This window comes from Venturia canescens, chromosome 1 (assembly GCF_019457755.1).
Source record: "Venturia canescens isolate UGA chromosome 1, ASM1945775v1, whole genome shotgun sequence".
Lineage (NCBI taxonomy): Eukaryota > Metazoa > Arthropoda > Insecta > Hymenoptera > Ichneumonidae > Venturia > Venturia canescens.
Window position 1 is genome coordinate 37,213,109 of NC_057421.1, and position 24,202 is coordinate 37,237,310.

General features: G+C 35.4%; 2 protein-coding genes across 4 annotated transcripts in view; one reads left to right on the forward strand and one right to left on the reverse strand.

The window, feature by feature from the left end:
- LOC122411591 (uncharacterized) overlaps nt 1-19,297 on the forward strand; it is a 206,299-nt gene extending 187,002 nt beyond the window's left edge. Inside the window, exons 2-8 of the mRNA XM_043420556.1 lie at nt 7,960-8,079; nt 14,069-14,386; nt 15,357-15,450; nt 18,074-18,255; nt 18,428-18,588; nt 18,824-18,988; nt 19,119-19,297. Of these exons, the coding sequence (XP_043276491.1) occupies nt 7,960-8,079; nt 14,069-14,386; nt 15,357-15,450; nt 18,074-18,255; nt 18,428-18,588; nt 18,824-18,988; nt 19,119-19,273 (1,195 nt within the window). The 3' untranslated portion in view covers nt 19,274-19,297. The remainder of the gene's footprint in view (nt 1-7,959; nt 8,080-14,068; nt 14,387-15,356; nt 15,451-18,073; nt 18,256-18,427; nt 18,589-18,823; nt 18,989-19,118) is intronic.
- Nucleotides 19,298-19,502: 205 nt separating this feature from the next.
- On the reverse strand, nt 19,503-24,188 carry GlyRS (glycine--tRNA ligase). 3 transcript variants are annotated; one of them, XM_043430483.1, is made up of 5 exons: nt 23,844-24,188; nt 21,684-23,367; nt 21,222-21,412; nt 21,012-21,134; nt 19,503-19,936 (listed from the first exon to the last, which is right to left on the reverse strand). In XM_043430483.1, exons 1-4 carry the CDS (start codon nt 24,096-24,098, stop codon nt 21,024-21,026), a joined length of 2,241 nt encoding a protein of 746 aa, XP_043286418.1. In that variant the 5' UTR covers nt 24,099-24,188; the 3' UTR covers nt 19,503-19,936; nt 21,012-21,023. The 3 variants fall into 3 exon arrangements, with proteins under 3 accessions (XP_043286418.1, XP_043286429.1, XP_043286411.1); XM_043430494.1 differs by having other exon boundaries at nt 19,503-21,134; nt 23,844-23,979; nt 24,112-24,179; XM_043430476.1 differs by having other exon boundaries at nt 19,503-21,134.
- Between the last annotated feature and the right edge of the window lie 14 nt (nt 24,189-24,202).

The following is a 24,202-nucleotide window of genomic DNA, read 5'->3' on the forward strand; positions in this document are numbered from 1 at the left end:
CATTCAACTCCCGTAGAACTTGAAACTTTTGGAGTATCGTAATTTTCTCCGAACAGGCTATCCAAGAAAATTGAAATGAAACCTGGAAGATGTTCGAAAGGGGGAAATTATTCATTCCTCCAACGGTCGTTGTGATAGAATCCCCGAAAATTCAATTTCAATAAAAAAAATTATACCATTAAAAAATAAGACCGCCAATAAAAGATAGAAAAAAACCGATCGCTTCCAGCCAATATTTGATCCGTTAAATTCCTTTGGAAAAGCACTCCGAAGTAATCAAAAAGTTTGAAAAAGTAACGAAAAAGTCGGGAAATTAATTGTAGGAAAAGACAAACAATTTCTTAATCGGAATCGCCAAAATGTAATGAGAGCAAATTTTTACAGGCAATACTTTAGAGAAACAAATAAAATCAATGGTCGCAAGACTTTAAATCCAAGAAACAAAACGTTGTCAAATAAATTTAATGCAGAAGTTGCCGAGCACATCGTACTACGAACAAAAGAATTACAAAAGAAGAAAAATAGGACAAAAAAAATTACAACCACAAAAAATACAAAGACAAAACATTACAAAAACAAATTGCAACTAAAAAATTACCCACGGAAAAAAATTATATACCAAAAAATTGAAACAAAAAAAATTTGGCCGTTGCACTTGGCATTTTTTTTCTAGCTAATATTATCTGATTTACCTGTATCTTATACTCACAAATTCGAAAGTCGAGTAAAACGCCACGTACAACGGTCAAATTTTTTTTGTTTCAATTTTTTGGTATATCATTTTTTTCCGTGGGTAATTTTTTTTTAATTTTTATGATCTTAATTTTTTTTACTTTTTTTTACTCATTACAAAACATTTTGTAATGTTTTGTCTTTGTATTTTTTGTGGTTGTAATTTTTTTTGTCCTATTTTTCTTCTTTTGTAATCCTTTTGTTCGTAGTGCGATGTGCTCGGCAACTTCTGCATTTATTCGACAACGTTTTGTTTCTTATATTTAAAGTCTTACGACCATTGATTTCCATGATTTTACAGATGACTTCCCAGAGGGCATAAATGTACTTGTCTCTAGTTTTTTTACAGCATTCGTGCTGTGTTTCAGGTTTATTTGACGACGTTTTGTATACTCGAAATCTGAAATTTTATGGGATATATTGAAAAATTGAAATAATGATCATAGAATTGAAACATCTGATCACCCAATTAAGCAGTTTATATATTCATCTACACCCATCTCTCTCTATATATTTATTTTGACATGCTGAAACCGAATTCCAAAATACCGTGAAAATAGGTGAAAATTGCAAAAAATGGTCGGAGCAAAATTTTGTTGACCTAATTCTAGAATTAGGTCAACAACACGAGAAACATTCTAGAATGTTTCTCGTGTTATCGTGGTTGTTTTTCGAAAGTTCTGATAAACAAGGTTTCAGACAATATTCCGGATTCTCACAAGTGACCCATGAATCTCATTGCCAGTATCCACTTATATATTTGAAGCCCCTGGCTCAAGGAATGTCTCGGTATGAATCAGTTGAGATTTCACACAATCTGGACAAGCGATGAGAATTTTTATTATGAGGTCCAAAAGCTTGGAATATTTCCATGAGGCGCCCGAGACTTTGTAAAACCGTGTTGACCAATTGATTTTGTTCTTCCGAACAGATGTACCAATATTGCGATCGTAGAAAATCACTCCGTATCAGTTTGAAGTTAAAAGTATTATTAGGAAATTGTGCACCCTTTTCACTGCAAAATCCATCGACGTCAAAAAATCGAATTGAAACTTGAATATTACTTTAGAAATCAATTGACTGTAGAATTTTAATTAAAATTGAACATAACGCTAAACGAGTTTATTAGTTTTGCAGTTTATATTCTGTTTTAGGATGTTTTATCAAAAGGTAATGATTAAAAATTTTTTATCACCCCTTCTTTCAGATCAACAAAATCTTTGCCAGTTCGTTTGCCTGTTTTGCTTTTGAACCAGGCAAATTTTCGGGTCCCTTCCTATTGTACCGCGAAACAAAACTCTGCAAGACCGGAATCGAAAAAAAAACACGCATTAGTTTTGCTGTGGACGAATTTTCATGAGAATTGAATAAAGAATAAAAAATGTAATGTGTTAAATTGAATTATTGTAAAAATAGATATATTCAACAAATATACCCATCTATAATATTCAATTCAATTCTATACATTTCCGTTTCGATTCAATATTTATATCATACACAATACATTTTATTTGAAAATTTATTCCGAATTAGGGTGCATTCCGTGCGATTAATCGTGTGAACAGTTTTCTTGTAGCGCTGCAGCGCTACTTTTATTGCAACAGCGTCTTCAAGCCCACCAATCTTGAAGCAGTTCAATAAGAATAAACAGGAATACAGGGGGATGGCTCCATAGTTTTCGATGTCCAGGTATATTTCTCAAGAGTTTTTGATGTCTAGGTACATTTCTCTACGGCTTTCGATGTCGAGGTCAACGGCTCCATAGTTTTCGATATTTAGATCGCCATAGTTTATGGGGTCAAGAACAATCTCTCAATGATTACCATGTTAACACTGTTATTGTCATTGTTTTTCGATGTTTGAGAGGACGTTTCCATGTTTCATTATCTTTTTCATCTCGTATCATGTTTTATTAGGTTCCAGTATCTAGATTGACAGTTTCATGGTTATCAGTGTCCGATGATATTTATTCACGATATTCTGGGTTCTTGAAATCTCCCCTGTTATTGAAGACCATGGAGTCTTCGATCGGGATATCGATAACTATGATGAAATATATCCAGACATCGAAAACCATTGAGTCATCGACCTCGACATTGACAGCTATGGGGAAAATACCTACTAGACATCAAAAACTGTGGAGCCGTCGACCTGGACATCGAAAACTATAGAGCTATCGACCCAAACTTCGAAAACCATGGATCCGTCAACCTAGACATCGCAAACCGTAGAGAAACATAGCTAGACACGGAAAATTATGGAACCGTCGACCGGGACAGCGAAAACTATGGAGAACTATACCTGGACATGAAAAACGATGGAGAAATATACCTAGACATCGAAAAACATGGAGAACTATACCTAGACATTAAAAACTATAGAGCCGTCGACCTGGATAACGGAAACAGTGGAAAAAAATATACCTAGACATCGAAAACCATGAAGAAATATATCTGGATATCGAAAACTATGGAGGCGCCGACTTTAATGTCGAAAACCTTGCAGTCGTCGACCTAGACATCGAAAACTATGGAGCCGTCGATCTGGACATCAAAAACCATGGAACCGTCGGCCTAGACATAAAAAACCATGGAGCCTTCGACCTAGATATCGAAAACCATAGAGCCGTCGACCTAGACATCAAAAGCCGTTAAGAAATATACCTAGGGTCGAAATCTATGAAGCCGTCGATGTGAATGACAACAACTATCATGAAACATACCTAAACATCGAAACCATGAATACCTAGACATCGAAAACTATGGAGAAAGATACGTAGACATCAAAGACTATGGATAAATATACCTGGACATCGAAAACCATGAAGAAATATACCTAGATATCGGAAACTATGGACCCATCGACCTAGACATCGAAATTCTTGGAGCCGTCGACTTAGACATTGAGAATCGTGGTGAAATATACTTAGACATCGAAAACCATGGAGCCATCGACCTGGACATCAAAAACTTCGGAGCCGTCGACCTAGAAATCGAAAACTATAAAGCCACCGACGAGAGATGGATTTTACTTGTGCCCTTGGTGAATAGGGGTCGAGATCGTTTCTCTACTGCGTATGCACCGACACATCATTCTAACCTCGTACGATGACGCGCGTAATTATTTTTTCCCTGCAAGCTTTGCTCATATAAAAAATAAAGAATGTACGAATGTACATTTGGCGCATTCTTCACTTAAATTCACTCCAATGCTTATCACCAACGATAAGCACGAGTAAACAAAGCCCAATCCAACGATTTACTCGATAGCATCATACCTACTAAAAGAACATTAAACGATAGCATCACACCTACAAAAAGAACATTAAAAAAAAGATTCGGCCACAATACGTGACTCAGATTTCTTGGAAAAACGAACATGTGGTATGTCACATATCCGTTAATCCCCGAATGATTCGATAATATTTTGTGAAATTGACAGCTTAAATTTTGAATACAACGGGGAACTGTCACTTTCCAAATTTTTGAAGCATGAACAGATTCATGGAAATATATAGATATACAATTTGTATTATGGCACCAGAAAAAAATATATAGATATATAAAATGTATTATGGCACCAGATTTGTCACTAAAGAAAAAACAAATAAACATCAAAAATGTGTGCGAAAAAATGCAACATTTTTTGATGAAATTAAAAAATAAATAATTAATATCTTTTCAATGCGTTAAGCTACAGAGTTCGTAGAGGTCGCGATCGAAAGATAAAAAAAAATAAAAAATATGTCAACTTGCAGAATTCACTGAAACACTATAATTATTAAATCATTAAAGAAATAAATTTCGAAAGTTATCCAAAACAACTGAAAAACATCCTCACTCCTGTATAAAGACTCTCTGGAAGCGACTCGTCATACATAAATAAATGTACTTATCTCAGAGTCGCTACCGCGACTCTAGAAAGAGTTTTTCTCCTGAGATTTCCGCACTCTGATTATCAGGTTGTTTCCGATTTTCGCGACAACCTGCATGTATATTATTATATACGAATGGTTACGAGAATTCGAAATACGTGCTCGCGTACACCCGACACTCTCTCGTTAATATTATTTCTTTGTATATTATATTTATTCATCATCGAGTGCATTGAGACCCGGAGTCGCTCGTTTCCTTCGGGTCTCCTTAACTAAAGCTCCGACGCGGATGCTACGCGTGGGTGTGCATTGAACCTGGGCTCTTTGTTAGATTCTCACGACGCTCTCATAAATAATATTCACACCGAAGATTACGTAGCATGCGTGTTACTGATCGCTTCCTGGGTATGATTTTACCTGACCATGCAATAAGAGACCAACAATCCCCAACGCTTGAATCGTCACCGATCCTTTTTCGATACTTTACTCGTTCAAATTAATTTCGAACTACACGCATTACGAGTCAAAATAAACATTGATGAAGAGGTCACAAAGTATGCTGCTACAACTAAAACACCCTTGAAAAAATATTCCAAGTTATTCCTATGACGACTTTTTATTTGAATTTTTTTCACAACCTATTCGACATTTCTTTTATTATTTTACACGTTTTTTCCTACGAAATAAAATTATTTTTCAACAATTATAACAACAGACACATACAAATAAAAATTGATGGCTGCATTCTATTATTTATTTCAGCATTTTTCCAACCTCAATTGATTATTCTTCGACCTATTCGACGTATTTCGCTTTGACAGTTTCGATTGACTTATACGTCACCGCGAGATGGGACATCCAAGTTTCATCGAATCCTTAATTATTTAATGACCGTCAAATATTCCGCTCATAAAATTCCTGAACTTGTATTCGAAATACCGAGCACCACAACTGTTTTGTCAACACGTCAAAAAATGTTGCAAGAACATATGGGAAAGTGCGACGGAAAATTTACCGAATCTTTGCTGTCTGACATGATAGAACGATTGCCCAGGTTAGAAAGTATAAAATTCTAATACATGATGAAATCATTGAATGAAGAAGAAATTATGGAATTCATTCACCAGCCAAAGAACGTTTATCTAAATGCACTGTCTAATCGTCTGGTTACCCGTATATTCACGTTGCTATTCGTGTCCGGATTATATATTACCGAGAATTTATTATCGTAATAGTATGTACTTCTTTCGTCATATGGCACTGCTTTCAACAAATTCATTTCACGCAAATTCATTTCCCGCTATAATTAATATTTTGTTAACGTTTTCTGACGTTCTTTAACATTTTCGTTTCTATAACATTTTTCCGGATGAATAACATAACGACTAGGGTGTGTCGAAAAAAATCGATATTTTTTTTTTCGGGCTCCACAAGCATTTTTCTTCTTATTTTGCCAAACGATGAAGCTAGCCGAAAGGACAGCCCGAAATAAAATTATTTCAGCCGGCCCACCGCATACTTCAATTTTCCATAAGAATAACGCGTGAAAAAAAAACTTCGGTGAACATTGTTCCATATCATGTTTAAAAAAAATGCACGGATATTCTACTTACGTATTTTTGTAGAGAATTGAATTCCCTACAAAAAAAAAGTCCTTAGAGTCATTGGCCTAGAACCAACCGTTCAATGGCTACAGCAGTTTGAAGTTTCTAACGTCACCTAGCCAGATTTCGCATGTATCATTTCTCATTTTCGAGGTCGCTCCCTTTAACGGTGCTGTTTAAATTGGGCTAAAGCCTATGTTTTTTTATATTTAAAAAAAATTAAGACTGAAGCAGTTCGGCATTACGCCAACGTGTGCGCTTACAGCGCTCAAACGGTTCGATATTACGCCAACATGTAATTATAATAAGTTAATCAATTCAATTGTAAGCACGGGAAATAAATTGAACTGTTTTCTCTCTCTCTCTCTCTTTTCCTATGTATATTTGTATCTGTGCATTTGGTTTGATTAATTGAATTTCATAATTTATTCAAACAAATAGTGGAAAGACAAACAATTTATGTCGTTCGTTCAAACAAATGAGAACAGTATGTACCCGATATTTTTGCCTAGATAACGATCCTAGAAGCTATTTTTGAAAAACTATACTTAAAAATAGTTTTCAGTCCAATTTAAACAGTACCATTAAAAGGAGCGACCTCGAAAATAGGGAATGATACATGCGAAATCTGGCTAGGTGACGTTAGAAACTTCAAACTGCTGTAATCGTTGAACCATTGGTTCTATGCCAATGACTCTAAGGACTTTTTTTGTAGGGAATTCAATTTTCTACAAAAATACGTCAGTAGAATATCTGTGCAATTTTTTTTACAGATGATATGGAACAATGTTCACCGAAGTTTTTTTTTCACGTGTTATTCTTATGGAAAATTGAAGTATGCGGTGGGCCGGCCGAAATAATTTTATTTTGAGATGTCCTTTTGGCTAGCTTTATCGTTTGACATAACAAGAAGAAAAATGCTTGTGGAGCCCGAAAAAAAAAATATTGATTTTTTTCGACACACCCTAATAACGACCTTATTCGTACAGTTTTCAGACAACTAGACACAGGCTTTTCTAATCAGTTCATCGGTTTATCAAACTCCCTTCGAACTTGTTTTGTCATGCGCATCGAATCGACATATATTCGTCATCGAACTCATAAATTTTGATCGATTTTTATTGTGATAAAATAATCTCTGTTTACAATTGAACGTCGAGGACATTCCGAGTCGAGGACGAACAAAGACATTGGGAAATGCTGCTCCATTGCGAAAGAGCGACGTATCCGAGACCCATGCCGAATCTGGCATTGCCCTCGAGGGAGGTGCGGTATTTGAATATATATAGATATAGCCGGACTTTTATATATACAACATGTATACATATGGGTCTCGTATTATATGAGGGACAGAGTGAATCGCTCGAACTCAATTACTTGGGTGGAGGAAAAAAGAAAGAAAGGCAGAGAGAGAGAGAGAGAGAGAGAGAGAGAGAGAGAGAGAGAGAAAGAGAGAGAGAGAGAACTTAACTGCAACGGAATACATGGGCGATAATTAAAAAGTTATTACGCCCAGGCTCGTTTCTACTGGCATCTTTACTCGGCGAGCGCGAACCACGAGCCTCTTTACCAGAAGAACATGAACCTCGCCCTCCTCACCACTCTTAACAAGTAAAGAAAATTAAAAAATACAAAAAAAGCAAATCAAAGGGACAAATACCGACGATTAACGAGCTCGCGTTCCCTCGGGATAATCAGTATCTTCACTACAATATTGTCTCTTCATTTACTGCTTTGTTTTTGCTTCAGACTCGTGCGCAGCCACAAAACCTCGGAGAACATCATCATATCTGCGCAACTGGTCCGGGTGAACACGTTTGATCCTTTAGGCAGAAGAGACCTTATTCGACGATTGCAAACATATTTATGGTCATTATTTTATGTTGTTTATATCTATCGGTTACTGGAAGGAATGATCCCTTTGATCATTCAATAATACTTCTTTTTATATACATCCGTTAACAAATCAGCTGAATCTTTCGACGCTGAAACAGATTTGATGATCAATTCTATAGTTCAAAAACATTGTTGCCTACCTCCGTGCGTTGGATTTCGATATCAAGGAAAATCCTTAAAAATTTATTAAAATGTCAATCAAAAATACTGAAATATTAACGAAAAATAAGAATTCACTACAGTGTTTATCAAACATTATATTTGACGTTTAATACTTAGAACACAGTTTCATTATAATCTCGAGATTACATTAAATTTCGATTATAGATACGCTGCCCATCTTGACTTGCCTTGTCAACATTTTTCTTTTTATACTTGGCATCAAGTAGTGTTGCTAAATAAAATCGAGGATATGAAGATGACATTGTCGACACGCCTCCGAGCTTTCCTTTTTGACAACTAACACAACGTATTTATATATAAATGGACAGGTCCATTATTTTTCGACGGCAGCCTGCGCACTTGGGTCAGCGATTTCGCTACCGATTTTTTTCCGAAAAAGTAGGTTATAAAACAAAACTATCCCCCAAATTTGAAGTCCATTCATAAAATTTTGACCACTGTCGAATTTTTTGAAATTCTTAAAATAGTATATTACGACCCTAGGCCCGAAAGTTGGATTTCCTGGCATCTAACATTTGGGCGGTGGGTTGTATACTATTTTTCTTGATCCCGTAGCCGAAAGTACGTTCAATAATTACTAGCAATTGCGAGGGGGGGGGGGGGGGCGCCCGCCCGACTTTTGCAGGACCGAGGCGAAGCCGAGGTTTTGCTGGTCGGGGCGGGCATTAAAAACATAAACAAAAAGTAAAAAACACACAAAATATCACACAATAATACAACAATATTATTAGTACAAATAAATAATTCGTTGATACATGTCTGATTCAAAGTCCCATGATAGTTAACAATTTTTATATATGAATATTTCCCGCTATACTTGACAATTTATATGAATATGTGCTTTCCTATGAACCTGGAATCTGGAAATACAACATTATTCCGGACGACCATATTCATTTTATTAGTCCGGTTACATTATTTTCTGTTTTCTCATCTGAACGAACAAATGTATGTTATTCGTCCGGGTTCATGGCAGTATAGCGCATAACATGAATGATAAAAGCTACGCTATACGCGCCCGCTTGAAGCAAATAATAATGATGCTTGGCAACGAATAAACAAAATCATGGCAACGAATACAGGCTTCACATTCATATATCGAAATGAAAGGATCACCGGCCGCAAAAATATCGTCAGAGCGCACTGAAGTTAGCCGAGTTAGCCGGCCACGAAAAATGCTCTTCCCGGCCTGAAATGCGGCCGGAAAGTGCGTACTTTCGGCTAGGGGAGCAAGAAAAATCATTTTTTTAGCCATTTTCATCATTTTTTCATGCGAACTCTATGAGGCTTGAAGACTCGTATGAAGAAGCGGCATTTTTCTTCTTGAACCTTCTACTTTTTGAGGAAAAAATAGTTTTTCACTCCAAACGAAAATCCGGATGAATTAGCACCCTTTTATTTTTACGAAATTTCCCACATTTTTGAAACGCGAAAAAATTGACATTTTGTCAAGAAAAATTTTTAAAATAAATTGAAAAAATATCTGAAAAAAAATCAATAAACTTCATTTGATTTCTGCTACTTTCAGTATATTGTAACTAAAAAATTTTAAAGATGAAAAAAAAATTCTCGCAAAGTTATATCACTTTATTTAAGACTATATTTGATTTGTTAATGTTGATGGTCCAATAACGAGCTTCTTCATTGTCGTGAAATTTTATCATCTTTTACTTTTCAGGACTCAACTCCTTCACTGGTAGAGTTTTTGAGAATGAAGTGACCATTTCGGGTAAACGATATTTTGCTTACTATATACTTGAAATTCAGTAGTCTGGGGTTTCGGAGTCCATGATTATGTTTGTGCTCTCAAAATTTCGGAATTCAAAATGGCAGATCCAATATGGCGGACCAAAAATACAAAAAATCGTTAAATTAAAGCGAAAGTTGGTACTCGAGGGTTTTTGGGATAGCTGATTACAAATCTGCACTTAAAATTTAAAAACGCAAAATTTCGAATTGCCAAATTTTAAGTGCAGATTTGTAATCAGCGACCCCAAAAACCCCCGACTACGGATTTTGGTTTTGATGTTTGAAAAATTTTCGTATATAATGAATTTTTTCGACAGCTCGCCATATGGCGAGCTCACCAGTGAAGGGGTTAATTCATCGGCGAAAATAATTTGTCGCGTCAGCAAAATACATACAAGTAGTCACTTTCATGGCATATGATTGCACACACCCTTCATTTTTTTGTTTTTATTTCAACTTGATACAAAATTAGAGTAAATTCTTTACGTGCAATTAAAAAAGTCATTGATAATGCCATAAACGTGAAAAAAAATACGGAAAACTGGAACATTTCAAAAATTCACAGCCAACCAACCAGTTAAAATCCATTCTAAAAATTTCCAGTGTTGTTTGGGTATAGAATGAGGTACATTCCCTGAAAATTTCAAGCCATTCCATTGAGGTAGAAAAAATTCCCAGCTGCTTGAAAACGGCAGGTGTTGAATCAGTGAGTATTTGCAGATCGAAATTTCGAAAGCTGATTTTTGCCACACCGTTCAATTGATTGTGTTGAAATTTGAACTGTGAATACAATATTGGTGCCACAATTGGGCTGACATAAGGGTTTTTTGAAATTTTTTTTTTTTGCATTTCGTATCACCATCTGAGCAATTGTAGAATAACTCAGTAAACATCCATCGAATCGTAATTTGGCGAATGTCAGCCCAACAGCAATAAAAAAAAACACATTTTGAGCCTTATTGCATGAAAATCGATCAGAAAAGACAAACGAAGAAGCATAATAGAAAGTGATGTTTAGTATACGTCATGGATTTGACGGAAAGTCTTTTTGTGCAGTGTAGTGCTATGGAAAAAGTGTAGTGCTGAAGAATAAAGAATAAAAATATATAGAGTGCACACGATGTCGAAAGGTACATCAATGGACACGTCGAAGCCCTGGGACTTGCTGCGAGCGTGTGGATATCAAAATTTTGGAGAAGATAGAGCGAAAGGGTGGAAAAAATAACTGGAGAAAAAACAGCGTACGAATATGCGAAATTGTTTATCCAATTCTACTGCTTTTTCGAGCGAGAACCCGGCAGTTTTCACTGCAGGAGAGTTCAGTACTCATTGAACAACCCATCGATGAACATCGTTGGAGATATTCGAAACGAAAATGGTTCCTTCGTATAAACAATTTAAATTGTTTATTCCGTTTTACCACTTTTTTAAGCGAGCAGTAGTTTTTACTGCTCATCCATCGGGTTCTTCGTTGAAACCTGATGAAAGCCTCGCGTCGCGACATCCGTCGGTAGTCTCCAATAGCTTGTTTCGAGTTTTGCCGTACCGACAGGGGAGGAGAGGGGGTGGCGACACATGTTATCGTGTGATCTATCACCTTAAGAAGATGAATCAGTCGGTATATCGCAACCATGAGCGCGAGAGAGATAGTTGCAAATTTCGAAATCGAAATTCTTTGACACAGTTTGACCGATTAAAAAAAGGCTCTGTCAGTCGATTTTTGCCATCGTTCTGCGTAGGCTGACAGAGCCTTTTTTTAATCGATCAAACTATGTCAAAGAATTTCGATTTCGAAAATTCCAATCGAGGTTACCGAATGATCCATCCTCTTAAGAGGCTGTATATAAACAGAAACGTGGTAATATATAAATATTCGTATATGCAGTTATAGAATCTACCTAGATGAAAAATTAGAGCTGTGTTTAAAGCCGTCTACGTGTAAAAATTATCGCTACGACCACGTTTCAAAAATGCAGGAAATTTCGTGCAAATAGTAATTTACGATACAGGTGCTAATCAACCAGATTTTCATTTGAAGTGAAAAACTATTTTTTTCTCAAAAGTAGAAGGTTAAAAAAAATGCCGCTTCATACGAGTCTTTAAACCTCATAGAGTTCGCATGAAAAAATGACGGAAATGGCTAAAAGATGACAGCGGTCAAAATTTTATGAACGGACTTCAAATTTGGGAGATCATTTTGTTTGATAACCTACTTTTTTCGGAAAAAATCAGCCGTGAAATCGCTGACCCAAGCGCGCAGACTGCGGTCGAAAAGTAATGGATCTGCCCATATATATGTGGGTCATTCCACATCAATTCAACGACGTTGCGACGGTGCCCCTTCGATTTTTTAATTTTTTTCATATGTTTTTGTACACTACCGGGCAAAAGTACGGGGACGCTAGTTGAAATTTCTTAACACACTAAAAGTTAGGTTACTCAATAAAAAAAAAAAGATTAAAAATTTTGCAAACGGAATTTTAAAGGGGACACATGTAGCTTCATTTTACGCCCTTATGAAACCTTTTCCAATTTTTTTTCGGTCCGGTACATACTTTTGAATTTGGCAGTTTTTCAACTTTTTTTTGGCCCTTAAAAATCGCGCGCACGTTTCGTAGAAAATTTTTCCAGTGGTACTCACCATAGAAATCATAAAAGGGAGAATACTAGCTTTAATTTCGTTTTTTAAAAAGTCGCGCACGATTTTTTTTGCCACGTTATCCGATTTAAAAAAAAATGGCATCCTCAGAAAGTACGGCGTAACGACAAAACCATGAGGTTTAGGTGAAATTGTCAAGAGGGTAAAAATATATATTCTTTTATTTCTTATTATTTTGAATACTATGTGTTTTTATTTCCGTTGATCTAGAAAGTCTTTTTAGATTAATTGTGTTATCAGTATTCTGTGTGGCAGGATAAATTTATTGTGTGTTGGGTATGGATTTAGCACTCATAAAACAATTCAATATTTTTTTCTCAATTGATCGATACTCAATTTAGGACGAAAATTTAACTTCAATTTTCGGTAAATTATTCGGTTGAGGGGCCCATTCATAAAACTCTTGTGACGTTGTGATTTGCTAATCAAAAGGTAACTAAAGACTTGCTCTAGCAGCCATCCTTTTTACGATCCCACCTACACCATCGCAAGGCCCCTTACCGCATATTAAAGTTAAATTTTCGTCTAAAACTCAGTATAAATCAATGGAGAAAAAATTGTTGAATCGTTTTATGAGTGCTAAATCCATACGCAATACACAACCTCAACAAATTTATTCTGCCACATCAAATACTGATAACACAACTATCGTAAAAAGACTGTCTAGATCAATGAAACTAAAAACGCATAGTATTAAAAATAATGAGAAATAAAAGAAAAAATCTGTAATGATAGTGAATCAAGTAAGATATAAAATATAAGAGAAAAGTTATGTGTTCTGAGACTGATTGAAGGAATTACGTGATCTTAGAGGAAAAATAAATCGAAATGACAGAAGAAAAATAAATTTTTTACTACAAGTTATTTCAAGTTCATCTTGCAATAGGGCTCAAAAATTATTTTTTTTAACGTAAAATTTTGTGAATTTTTTTGAAAAAAAATTAAGTGTCCCATTGAACAAAAAACCAATTTTTTGACTTAAAAATAGCTGAAAAAACATTGAAAAAAATTATTTTTGCTTTTTTAAATTTTTATTTAGAATGAGCATTAAAAATGAAAAAAATGATCCATATTAAGTGACATTATCATAATTATAGTCAGAGATATACATTTTTCAAGCAAAAATCGATAACTTCGGAATGGGTAGAGATAGAGAATTTAGCTGAAGACTTCTTTTTACAAGTATAAAAACATGTTAAAAAATCGAAGAGGGTCACCGTCGCAACGTCGTTGACTCGATATAAAATGACCCATATATACGCTTGGTTGGCAAAGATGGATTCGTTCACATTTGAATACTATAATAATTATGAAACGAGATACAGTAATGACCAAATAAAGAAATGGAAGTATCAGTGAAAATTAATTCAGCCGACAGAATACTTTGGAAACGTTTTGCATGGAAGGTCTCAAGTTGAAACGTGAAGAGGGATTGCGATTAATATCAGGATTGAAAAATTCTCGGGCTACTCTCAGAAGTTTGTATTGTTGGCGAGGATTCGACGAAAACCAAAGGCCGATCGTTTCTCGCGATAGTAAAAAAGGATGTTTGATAACGTGCTGTAACCTTCTCCTACGTGAGAGTGTGTGGTGGCAAACAATAACTTCCTTCGAGGCTCTTACTACTATCTCATTAAATTACTCTTACATCGCGACACCGAGTGGCAACCTTCTTCTGGAAATGGCCAAGTAAGGCTCGTCATAATTTCTATCAAATATTTATGCAACTTACGATTCGAATTGATTTTTCATCACATGCTACAATATATCGTACATCACTTCTGTAATGAAAGATATTTATTAGAGATTAGATATTATCAAAAAAAAATTATAGTACATTACGATACGTGTGATTCGGGTTGTCTATCATTTAGAATTCTCGCTACGCTCGGGCGCTAACTCCACTTTATTACGCATTAATAAAGTATCTGAACTAACGAGACTATCTTATACTATTTATGTAGCTCGTATGATATAAACCCGCCTATACTATTCGAACCTGAAGGGGAATCGGGAAGCAGAGAACCCCAGAAGGAAATGGTTATGTTTTTTCAAATAATGTTGGAATAATAATTTCACTAATTCATATATATTTATTAATTAACAGAAAAGTAGGTACGGAACGCGGGGAATCATATTAATTTTTCAAACTCCAATAATTATAACAGTAATTCAACAAACTTAAAGAAATTTTTTCAGCTGCTTTCGTTGATTTAAACGGTCTTGTCCTTAGTCGTGCATGTTCGTTTCACATTTCAATTATTGAATCTAAGATTGCTCCTAAAATTCTGAAAATACAAGCTCACATCTGAATGATAAAAACAAGCTCTTTATTTTGGCTGCTTCGGTTAAATCGTGCTCGCCTTTGAAGTTGAAGGAATCGATAAGCAGTAGATCGTACGATTCTCTAACACAGTTGTAGTGTTATCTCTAGACGAAATCACTTTTTTTCTTAATAGAAACATAAAAACTCTAGAGGTTGAAGCATCTTCATTTGAGATATTTTTACAAACGTAGACTCCAGAAGTTGATTGTTTATGATCTGATACTACTCTAGTGAATTTACCAACTACGCTTTCATGGTAAGTGCGTTTTGGACAAATCAATATATGAGAAAACCGTGGTTGTTTTGATGATATTTATGGTTACATTCTTCTAGATACCATAACTTTCAGATATCTGACTTTTCCTCCAAAACATACCACGACTACTTGGTAAATTCGCCAGGAATACCAGCAGCAACAACGCTTCTGGTACGTTTGGTTATCTCCATCGTACCAGTACTTTTCCGTACAAATCTTTTTCTTATTTTTTATGTACTCGAAAGCAACCGTCGCTGGTTTCCAGCCCCCGTGTCGGAGAGTGGCCGAAGCTGTGGTCTATGAAAATATGAGTATGGGGCAGATTTAAATATTCTGCTCTCCTTTAGCATCAATCCGAATTTATTACTTCCAATGACTTGCTGGATGCATGCCTCTTTCGCGTATCGAAGAAAAAATCTACCAACGGAACAATTTTCCGATTTTGCCTGTAGATATTTCCATCAAAAGCGAGATAATTTTTAACAATTTACTACTTCAAGTTACTACATAAATTCAGGACGTACATTATTAAAGTTTTACTTACCTTTTCGCATAAATATACATCATCAGGTGCTTCGTTTAAAAATTTCTAAATGTTTTCTTGTAAAAACAACTTGCGATTTTTCGGCTGATACAATAAACTTTTTTTTTAAACTCCGTCAATTTGTAGTAGCGACCGATATCAATATATGATCATAAGTGCTGATTGTGCATTTTAACATGGAATATAGTGCCCATAGGCTCGATGCAGCGTACTTTTTCGATAATTACGCAAAGTATGCCAATACAGTACATCTTCGCAATGAGAATTGGATGTATTCTTTCTCTTTACGTCATTTTTTGAATGTCTTATACGTTGCTATATTAGGATGTGTCATTTTAGGGCAACATTTCTTTTTCAATTATTACTTCAAAAATCTTTAGTTTATACTCAAAAACAAAGCCTCACGCAAGAAGACTTATTGAATAATATTTAAAAGTCCCGCACAGAGAGAAATATTTTTGTTAGAACAACGTGAGCGACACGCTATTGGCATCAAATTTCAAATGTTAATATGGTGACAACAAATTTATTTGCTGCTGTAACGGAAGTTCTATGCTGAAGTATCATTTGCTACGGGAGGATAGAACTTTTGCTGTCGTAGCGTCCCAAGTATGAAACCGTAACATATAATATTTGCTGCCCGAGCAAATCGTTTTTCTAGCAAAACACAAATGATTAGCTACCCAAACAAATGATTTTGCTGGCTGAGCAAGTAATTTTGTAGGACCGGCGCATAAGATTTTTTCGCTCAAAAATTAGTTTACTTCGATACCAAAACATAAATGCGAGTAAAATTAAATTATTACGTACAAAAATGAAGCGAAAAAATTTATATTGGTGGAGAGTTGATTAATGGTTCAAACCTATTACTTTTCGAACATAGGTAACGGGCAAATTACAGATAAATTTTCCTACCTGGACCGAGACTTGAACCTTTCCTACCTACGCACCCTATCCACTACGCTACCGATCGCTTGTGAAATTTGTATGTTTGTTCTGCATACTTATGCTACATAAGGAACAATCGTAATTTTCAGAAGCTCGAAAAGCTTTATGTTTTTCTCACTCTTAAACGATAAGAAATGCACTGAAATTTTTGCAATATTAAAAAAAAAAAAATTTTTCATCTCTCTTAAAAAGCCCTTAAAAATTTGTGAAATTTTTTTCACCGCAATTTCAATACATGCGCCTTAACAACAGTTTTTTCAAAAAGCACGTGTATCCATTTTGCCCCATATTACCCTATATCATTAAATCTTGACAAATAATCTTCGAGACAACTGAATTTTTCACAAAAAAATCGTCGTAAATAGAATTTCACCCATAATCGTTATATGAGTTTTTTTTCATACAAAATTGGGTTTGATCATTAATTATTCAAAAATGATTGGTTTTAAAGAACTCGATCAAGAAACTTTTTTTGTAGAAAAATGAATTCAATGTTAATTACATGGGAAAACTTCAAGGTCGATGATGAGGGACCTGCAAATATTGTTCAACAACGGTCTCCTTACGCGAGGCTTTGTTTTTGAGTATAAACTAAAGATTTTTAAATTGACAATTGAAAAAAAATGTTGCCCTAAAATGATACACTCTACTACTATAGATAATTTTTCTGTATAAGCAACAAATTCAGGGTCACAGACTCTTGATTTTGTTATTTTTTCTACAATATGAGACTGTTTTTCTCTCCCTCTCTTGTCAATTGATCATTGTGAATAATTTTCAAGCTTCAAATGAAATTGAAAAGTTTTTTTGTCTTTTATGCATCCGTGAAGTTAGCCGATTGATTTTCGCGCGGTGTAGAAATAAACTACTCAGAGGTCACGAAAAAGCGTAGCTTAAGTGCGGGTTTATATCACACAGTGCTATAAAATTAATACATGAGAGCAATAATTATCTCTATCAAATATCATTAAAATATAAAAGAAAAATTTGAATTTTATAGTTATTACTTTTTACTTTTTTTCAAAGATTTAAATCTTATTACGAGCTATGTGCCACGTAGAAACCGTATGTCGATGAAATTATTTTCAAATTTTATCTCACACATTCGAGGATTTTTTTATCAAAAAAATGTGATGAGGAAAAAAAATTTAGTCGTAGATAATTGTTCCTAGTGTCCCAAATTTGTGATCTTTTGCATTTCAAGCGTTATTAAATTTGTGAGAAATATATACTTTCCCCTTATTAATTATTAATATTCAAAAATTTTCTTTATTAACAAGAAAATTTGGGTCAAAATGGCAGTGGTTACAATTGCTGTGCCAGGAAAGCGAAACGCCAATAATAGATTACAATGGACGAGGAGGAAACGTTAATTATTCGATTCCTGATATGGCCTGGCAAGCGACTCGGATCTTGGCTCCAGCACTCAAAGTTCAATTGGTCATCAGTGAGGAATATTTGCGTACTACTCAGTCATTCGTTACGTACAATTAATGGAAATCGATACAATTATTGAAATAATTGATAGATTATATGAAAGATGTTGGAATTCAATTAGATGGATTCTCAAATACGATACTTCGAATAGTTACTGAAAATATTGAAATTCGACAGTCGCCAATCACGTTACAGCTAATAACGTCAATCTAACTTTTCAGTCGATATCCCCGAATACGATCGTCACAAGCTTTTCTTCACAAAACATACGCCTGTTCACACGTTCATTTTATCATCAGGAATCGATTTACATTTCCGACAACCCTGGTACATCGACTGCACTTTCAGAAATATCTGGTTTTCATTTCCGGATACCTTGGGTACTCTTGAGCTTTGAACGAATATTATTTTCATTTTATGGGCATCCCTGCCCATAAACTGCAATCAACTTCAGTTCTGATTTTGACAGGCGATTGAAGAATTATCAAAAATCAAAATCGCTGATGAATGCTCAATGAATAATCAGACGATTTTCTATTTTCGGATAAAATCAATACATAAACTTTTTCAAATTGGTTCATCCGAATGTTTACTTTTATTTCATGATGTTTGCAGTCTTTTTGTACCTTCAATTGTGGCATCATCGAGAAAAACTGGATCATCTACTTTGCAAACTCTTTGTCAATCTACCCGAGTTACAAATGTTCGAATTCGTCGGTGAAATAAGAAAATTAAGAACCCTATGCACGATGTGTTGTCAAATACAAGCTCGCCAATGCAGTAATTATTATTTTTTTAATGTTGATGAACACTTTTGGTGATGAACAACTTTGGTGATGATGTGTATTTTTATGATCAAATCTGTTATATCCTACTCAATGCAAATTGATACGTTCATTTGACATTCTAGAAGTCAATCATGTTGACCTTCAATTGCAAACGATTATGAACAACCCTAATGACCTTACCGTGTGGACGAGAAGTATCGAATGTTTACTATGCTGTTTCAAACAGGATTTCAAAGCAATGGGAGTTCGCTTCCAGATTTTGTATTATCCTTGTTGAGAGCTACCTTATCTCGAGTACTAAATAAAAAAATATGAATATTCGACTTGAATTCGCCGATTAATGACTCTCTAGCGATCAAAAAGATAGCCTAACGTTGACTAACTACTCTTAAATAGGTTGATAATAGCTTGAAATATGGTTGATGAAAGGAGAACCGATTTGGAAATCTTCGTTGTGAAAAATGCGAACGAAATTTTCGATCATTATTACACCGCAAAGAGACAAATTTCGAAATATATTTTATTGTTAAATGACACGTGTTCAACTTATCGAGCGGAGTATAAATTTTCAACTACAAATTTTTCATAATAGAAAAGGTTTTTCACAATGCATAATACTGAAAATCTTTAAGCCCATTTGAAAGAAAAAAAAAAATAATTTTCAAGCGTTCGCAAAAATTTTGTAAGATTGATATTTCTATCCGATTTGAAGAATGCAGTTTCGAAAAGAGAATATTCAAATTCTCACACAGGGCTGAAAGGTACTCAGTCAGTCATATCGAGTTCAACTCAAAAAGCGATCAAAAGATTTTCTACATTTGCCTCTGTAGATATACGAATGGCTTTTTCGATTTCGTAACGTAACTATAACGTGGCCATTGAATCAACAGTTGGAAACATTTATTCAGACAACCATTCAGTAACGGTCACGAGTAAGTCACTGCAAAAAAAACAATTTCGATATAAGTAAAGTATATGCTTTAGCTGATACTCTTTTCATAAATTCACAAATTCAGATGTTGTAAGCGGGAGCCAACTGAAGAATGAAAAACTGACATACGTGTCCAGAATGAAGCAAAATCACTGAATCAGTGGGGGACTAAAATAAAAAAAACAATAAGAACAAAAGAACGTACTTTCGTAATATGCACGAGAATCTGATCGGATGGAATTTGTGAGCAAATTTTTCGTTTATAAAAAACAAATCATAACTCAACATTTTTAAAAATACAATAGATACTCATGAAACGGTATTGATCAGGTTCATCGAACATATATCCCAATTTCAAAAAAATCAAAAATAAGGAAATAAGGAAAATTGACAAAATTTTCAACTCCAGTTAGTTCAAGTATTTCAACTAAAAATTTTTAACTTATTTGAAGAATTTACAAGTTTGCATATCGTATTTGGATAAACCATGGTTGAGCATGTCAATTGACCAACCTCGATCTAAACCTACATTTATTAAAAGCATTCGTGAAAAATTTTATTGTCACATAAAGATAAATGGTTATATGTTAAAATAACACTGCGACAAAATAACCAGACAATATAACACGCAACAAAATACCATACAACAAAATAACCTCGTTGGGTGGATTCGGAGCAGCATCGTTGTGTGCGTGGGATCGTTGGGTGGGTTCAGAGCACAACAAGTATTGTTGATATGTATACATTTATACATAGAAGTATATGTGAGAATGAAATAGGTGATTTGAAAGCTATGCTTTGTTTTGAAATTCAGATGGTAAACACATTAGGAAAGTGTTAAGAGACATCATAAAAGCAAACAATTTGCTATACAGCCCATATCGCACGTAATCTTTTAAAATGTATTTTTTTTTGTATTATTTGCATTATTTTGTCGTGTGTTATTTTGACGAATGTTATTTTATCTTCATGTTATTTTGACAAATGTTATTTTACACGAAGAAAAGCACGAAGAAAAAAACCCGAAGAAGAGGCTCGATTAATGTTTCCCTTTTATCAAAATAAATATGCCTATAATTCATACGTTATCATTGTATCAGGCCTCAGCCGATTCTTGTTGTTCGAATTTCGGATACTTCGCCTCCACTTCAGCCCAAGCAACTTTCCCAAACGACAAATCTCTGACAACACTCGGAAGTTCGTCGAGCTGAAATATCATCACCGAAAGAGTTTATAAAATTAGTATCTGTATCAAAGAAACTGTTTTTATTGAAATTTCATCTGTCGTACGTACATTTATTCGTACTTGTTCCATGCTGTCTCTCTCCCTGAGAGTAGCACTATGCGGCTTCTTTTTCAACGTGTCAAAATCAATCGTTATTCCAAATGGAATAGCAATTTCGTCTGTTCGAGCGTATCTACGACCGATACTTCCTGATGAATCATCGACTTTGTGCGAAACGTCGACCCTCGTTAGATCTTGAGCTGATAAAATTAAAATGCTTTTTTCATAACTGAATGTTTTTTTTCTGCTTATGAAAATGACACGAATATCAGTATAAATCAAGTGCTGCTCCGTTGAAAAAATAAAAAAAAAGAAAAAAAACAATTCCAAATCGATATACATCCATGCAAGTCTTCAGAATTGTACAAATCGCAACATTGGATCGCCCACAACATTGCTGTTACAGTGAATCGTTAGTAAGGTCGTCAAAAAAATTGATTTGTTTTATGAATTGGCTGAAAAAATACTTACACAATTTTTTAACGAAAGGAACAAATTCGATGTTGCCGCTCAACGGCAAAACGGAACATTTTAGAGGCGCGACGACAGGTGGTAAACTCAAAAAAGTTCTCATTTCATCACCGTCGCGTTTCTTGAAGTTGTGTTCGAAAATGGCGTACATGATGCGTCCTATACCGAAAGAGGGTTCGATAACAGAAGGGATGATTTCTTCAACGTGCATAGTTTTCTGATAGCGCTTAACTGCGACCATGTCCTTCGTAATTTTCACGGTATTTCCGTCGGCCAGTGTGAGCTGATATACATCAGCGGCTTCCAACGATTTCTCTAGAGTATCAACAGCATTTTCGTCAAGAGCGCTTAAAGCTTCGAGAACGAATTTGGCTTCTTTTCTGAAGGATTTTCCAATAACACTGCGATTAGGAGCAGCCTCGACGACATCGACGACTTTTGGTTCGATCAAGCGCTTCTCAGCGGCCAATCGAACGCCCGTCGCTTTAGTATGTTGAGTCAAATCGTAAGCCGATCTATCCGCACAACCTACACACTCGATCCAACCGTAAGACGTTAAACATTCGGCGTCCCAACAGTCGCAAGCATAATGTGCCATTTCGTTGCTCATGTGTTGTCGGAAACGTAATTTAGTCGGATCGACTCCGACTTTGAGTAAAAATTGTTGTATCCTTGCCATGAAATAGCCCAAGGTTTCATTAGCAACGAGACCGGTTGCTACCGCATCACCAATCTTCAAACATTCAGCACTTTTACCATCCATCTGATTACAGGCCGAATACATCAATAACTTTGTCTCATTAACGTCAGCGAATTTTGGATGCGACTTGTCCTTAGGGTCACAAAAATGCTCTATTTCTGCCATTGTGAACTCACGGACTCTGATCAGCCCTGAACGAGGTGAAATTTCATTTCTGAACGCATTTCCAATCTGAGCCGCTGCAAAAGGCAACTTTTCTTGATTGAACTCTAACAAACGCTTGAAATTTACAAATATTCCTTGTGCCGTTTCTGGCCTGAGAAAACCTTTTATAAGGCCGGTGGGACCGATTTGAGTTCCAAACATCAAATTAAATTCAATTGGCTCTGTCAAATCGTTACCGGACAATGGCGATTTCATGCCAAACTTTTTCAATACTGCAGCCATTTCGTTCTTCGTCATACCGTCCAATTTCACGATAATATCGCGACACTCTTCCCGCTTTGCATCATCTGTTTTTTGATCCGCTGCTAGCTTCTCCAAATGCGCTTTTATGAGATGATCAAGCCTAAAACACTCGCCGGTCTTTGTATCCTTCACCATCAAATCAGCAAATCTATCTACATGACCCGAAGCTTTGAGCACCGGTTCAGGCGTCAATATAGAACAATCCACCTCGAGCATCTGTTCTTCCAGAATGAAAAATTTTCTCCAAGCTTCCAATATGTTCGCCTTCAATGCACATCCCATCGGACCAAAATCATACTGTCCTGTTATTCCACCATATATCGCAAACGATTGATCGTAGAAGAAACGACGTTTTAAAAGATCCTCCATTCTGGACCTATCAAAAGTCGCAGAATCTGGAATAAATGATAATTCCTTGTCCTCCAGTATCTTCTTTCGTAATTTCAACTCAGCCACCGCTTTCTTAATGTCCAGTTCTGGGGCTCCGTCAATTTTGAGCTTGCGCACAAAATCTCCCTAAGTAGAGAAAAGACAAAATTTGCGTTAGATGCTTCGCGTTTGTTACATTTTTTTTTCATTTGTTTGTGCACCTTACAATCGACAGAATGACATTGAAATTCATTGATGTAATGATTGAATAGTACAATTTCAAGCATGTATTATTGAACACGTTCATAGTGAAAACATCTGTAACAATATAAAATAACAATACTCTCTAAAAAAAAATGAAACGATCCAATAATTGATCGTGCGAAGCTGTCATGCGAGATAAACGAGATTTTATTAATAGTTTTCCACAGTTAAGTTGAAAAATTCCTTCGAATTCTTCGATAAAATCTCATGCGTGTGACGAAATTATGAAATAGATATAAGAAGTGATCATCAAAAAAAAACAGCTGTCAGGCGGAAAAACATGCTTTTCGTCGAACCATAAAAGTGAGGTTAAAAATGTCGAACAATAATATTGTGACCATATGGTTATAACAAATAACCTGCTCTTTGACGCTTGCTCGCAAAGGAGCAAGAATTTCTTCGGTTTTAGGATCCATCGTGTCCAATGCAAGGTGTAATTTAACTTTTCTATGCTTTTTTGCAGTGCCCCACTTCTCGATGCCGGATAACCTACAACTTGTTTCAAAATTTCGCGAGCTTATGAAAGGAATCTGACTTTTTATAGAGAAGTGAGTGGAAGATTGTTTTGTTAGTGTGCGAACGAAACAGAGAATGGTGTACGGTAAAAAACTCATTCGAAAGAGTTACCCTCGTCAGTATTAACGCGTCACGACAAGAGATTGTGTAAACCCGACGTGTATATCCTCTTGGCGAACTGAGAGGGGGAGTACATACTATA

Coding starts and splice junctions, on each gene's coding strand:
- GlyRS (XM_043430483.1), bottom strand. CDS start 24,098: ATGAGTTTTTTACCGTACACCATTCTCTGTTTCGTTCGCACACTAACA. Junction 23,368..23,843: donor GAGCAAGCGTCAAAGAGCAG/GTTATTTGTTAT, acceptor TTCTCTACTTAG/GGAGATTTTGTGCGCAAGCT. Junction 21,413..21,683: donor TCCTTTCGTTAAAAAATTGT/GTAAGTATTTTT, acceptor TAATTTTATCAG/CTCAAGATCTAACGAGGGTC.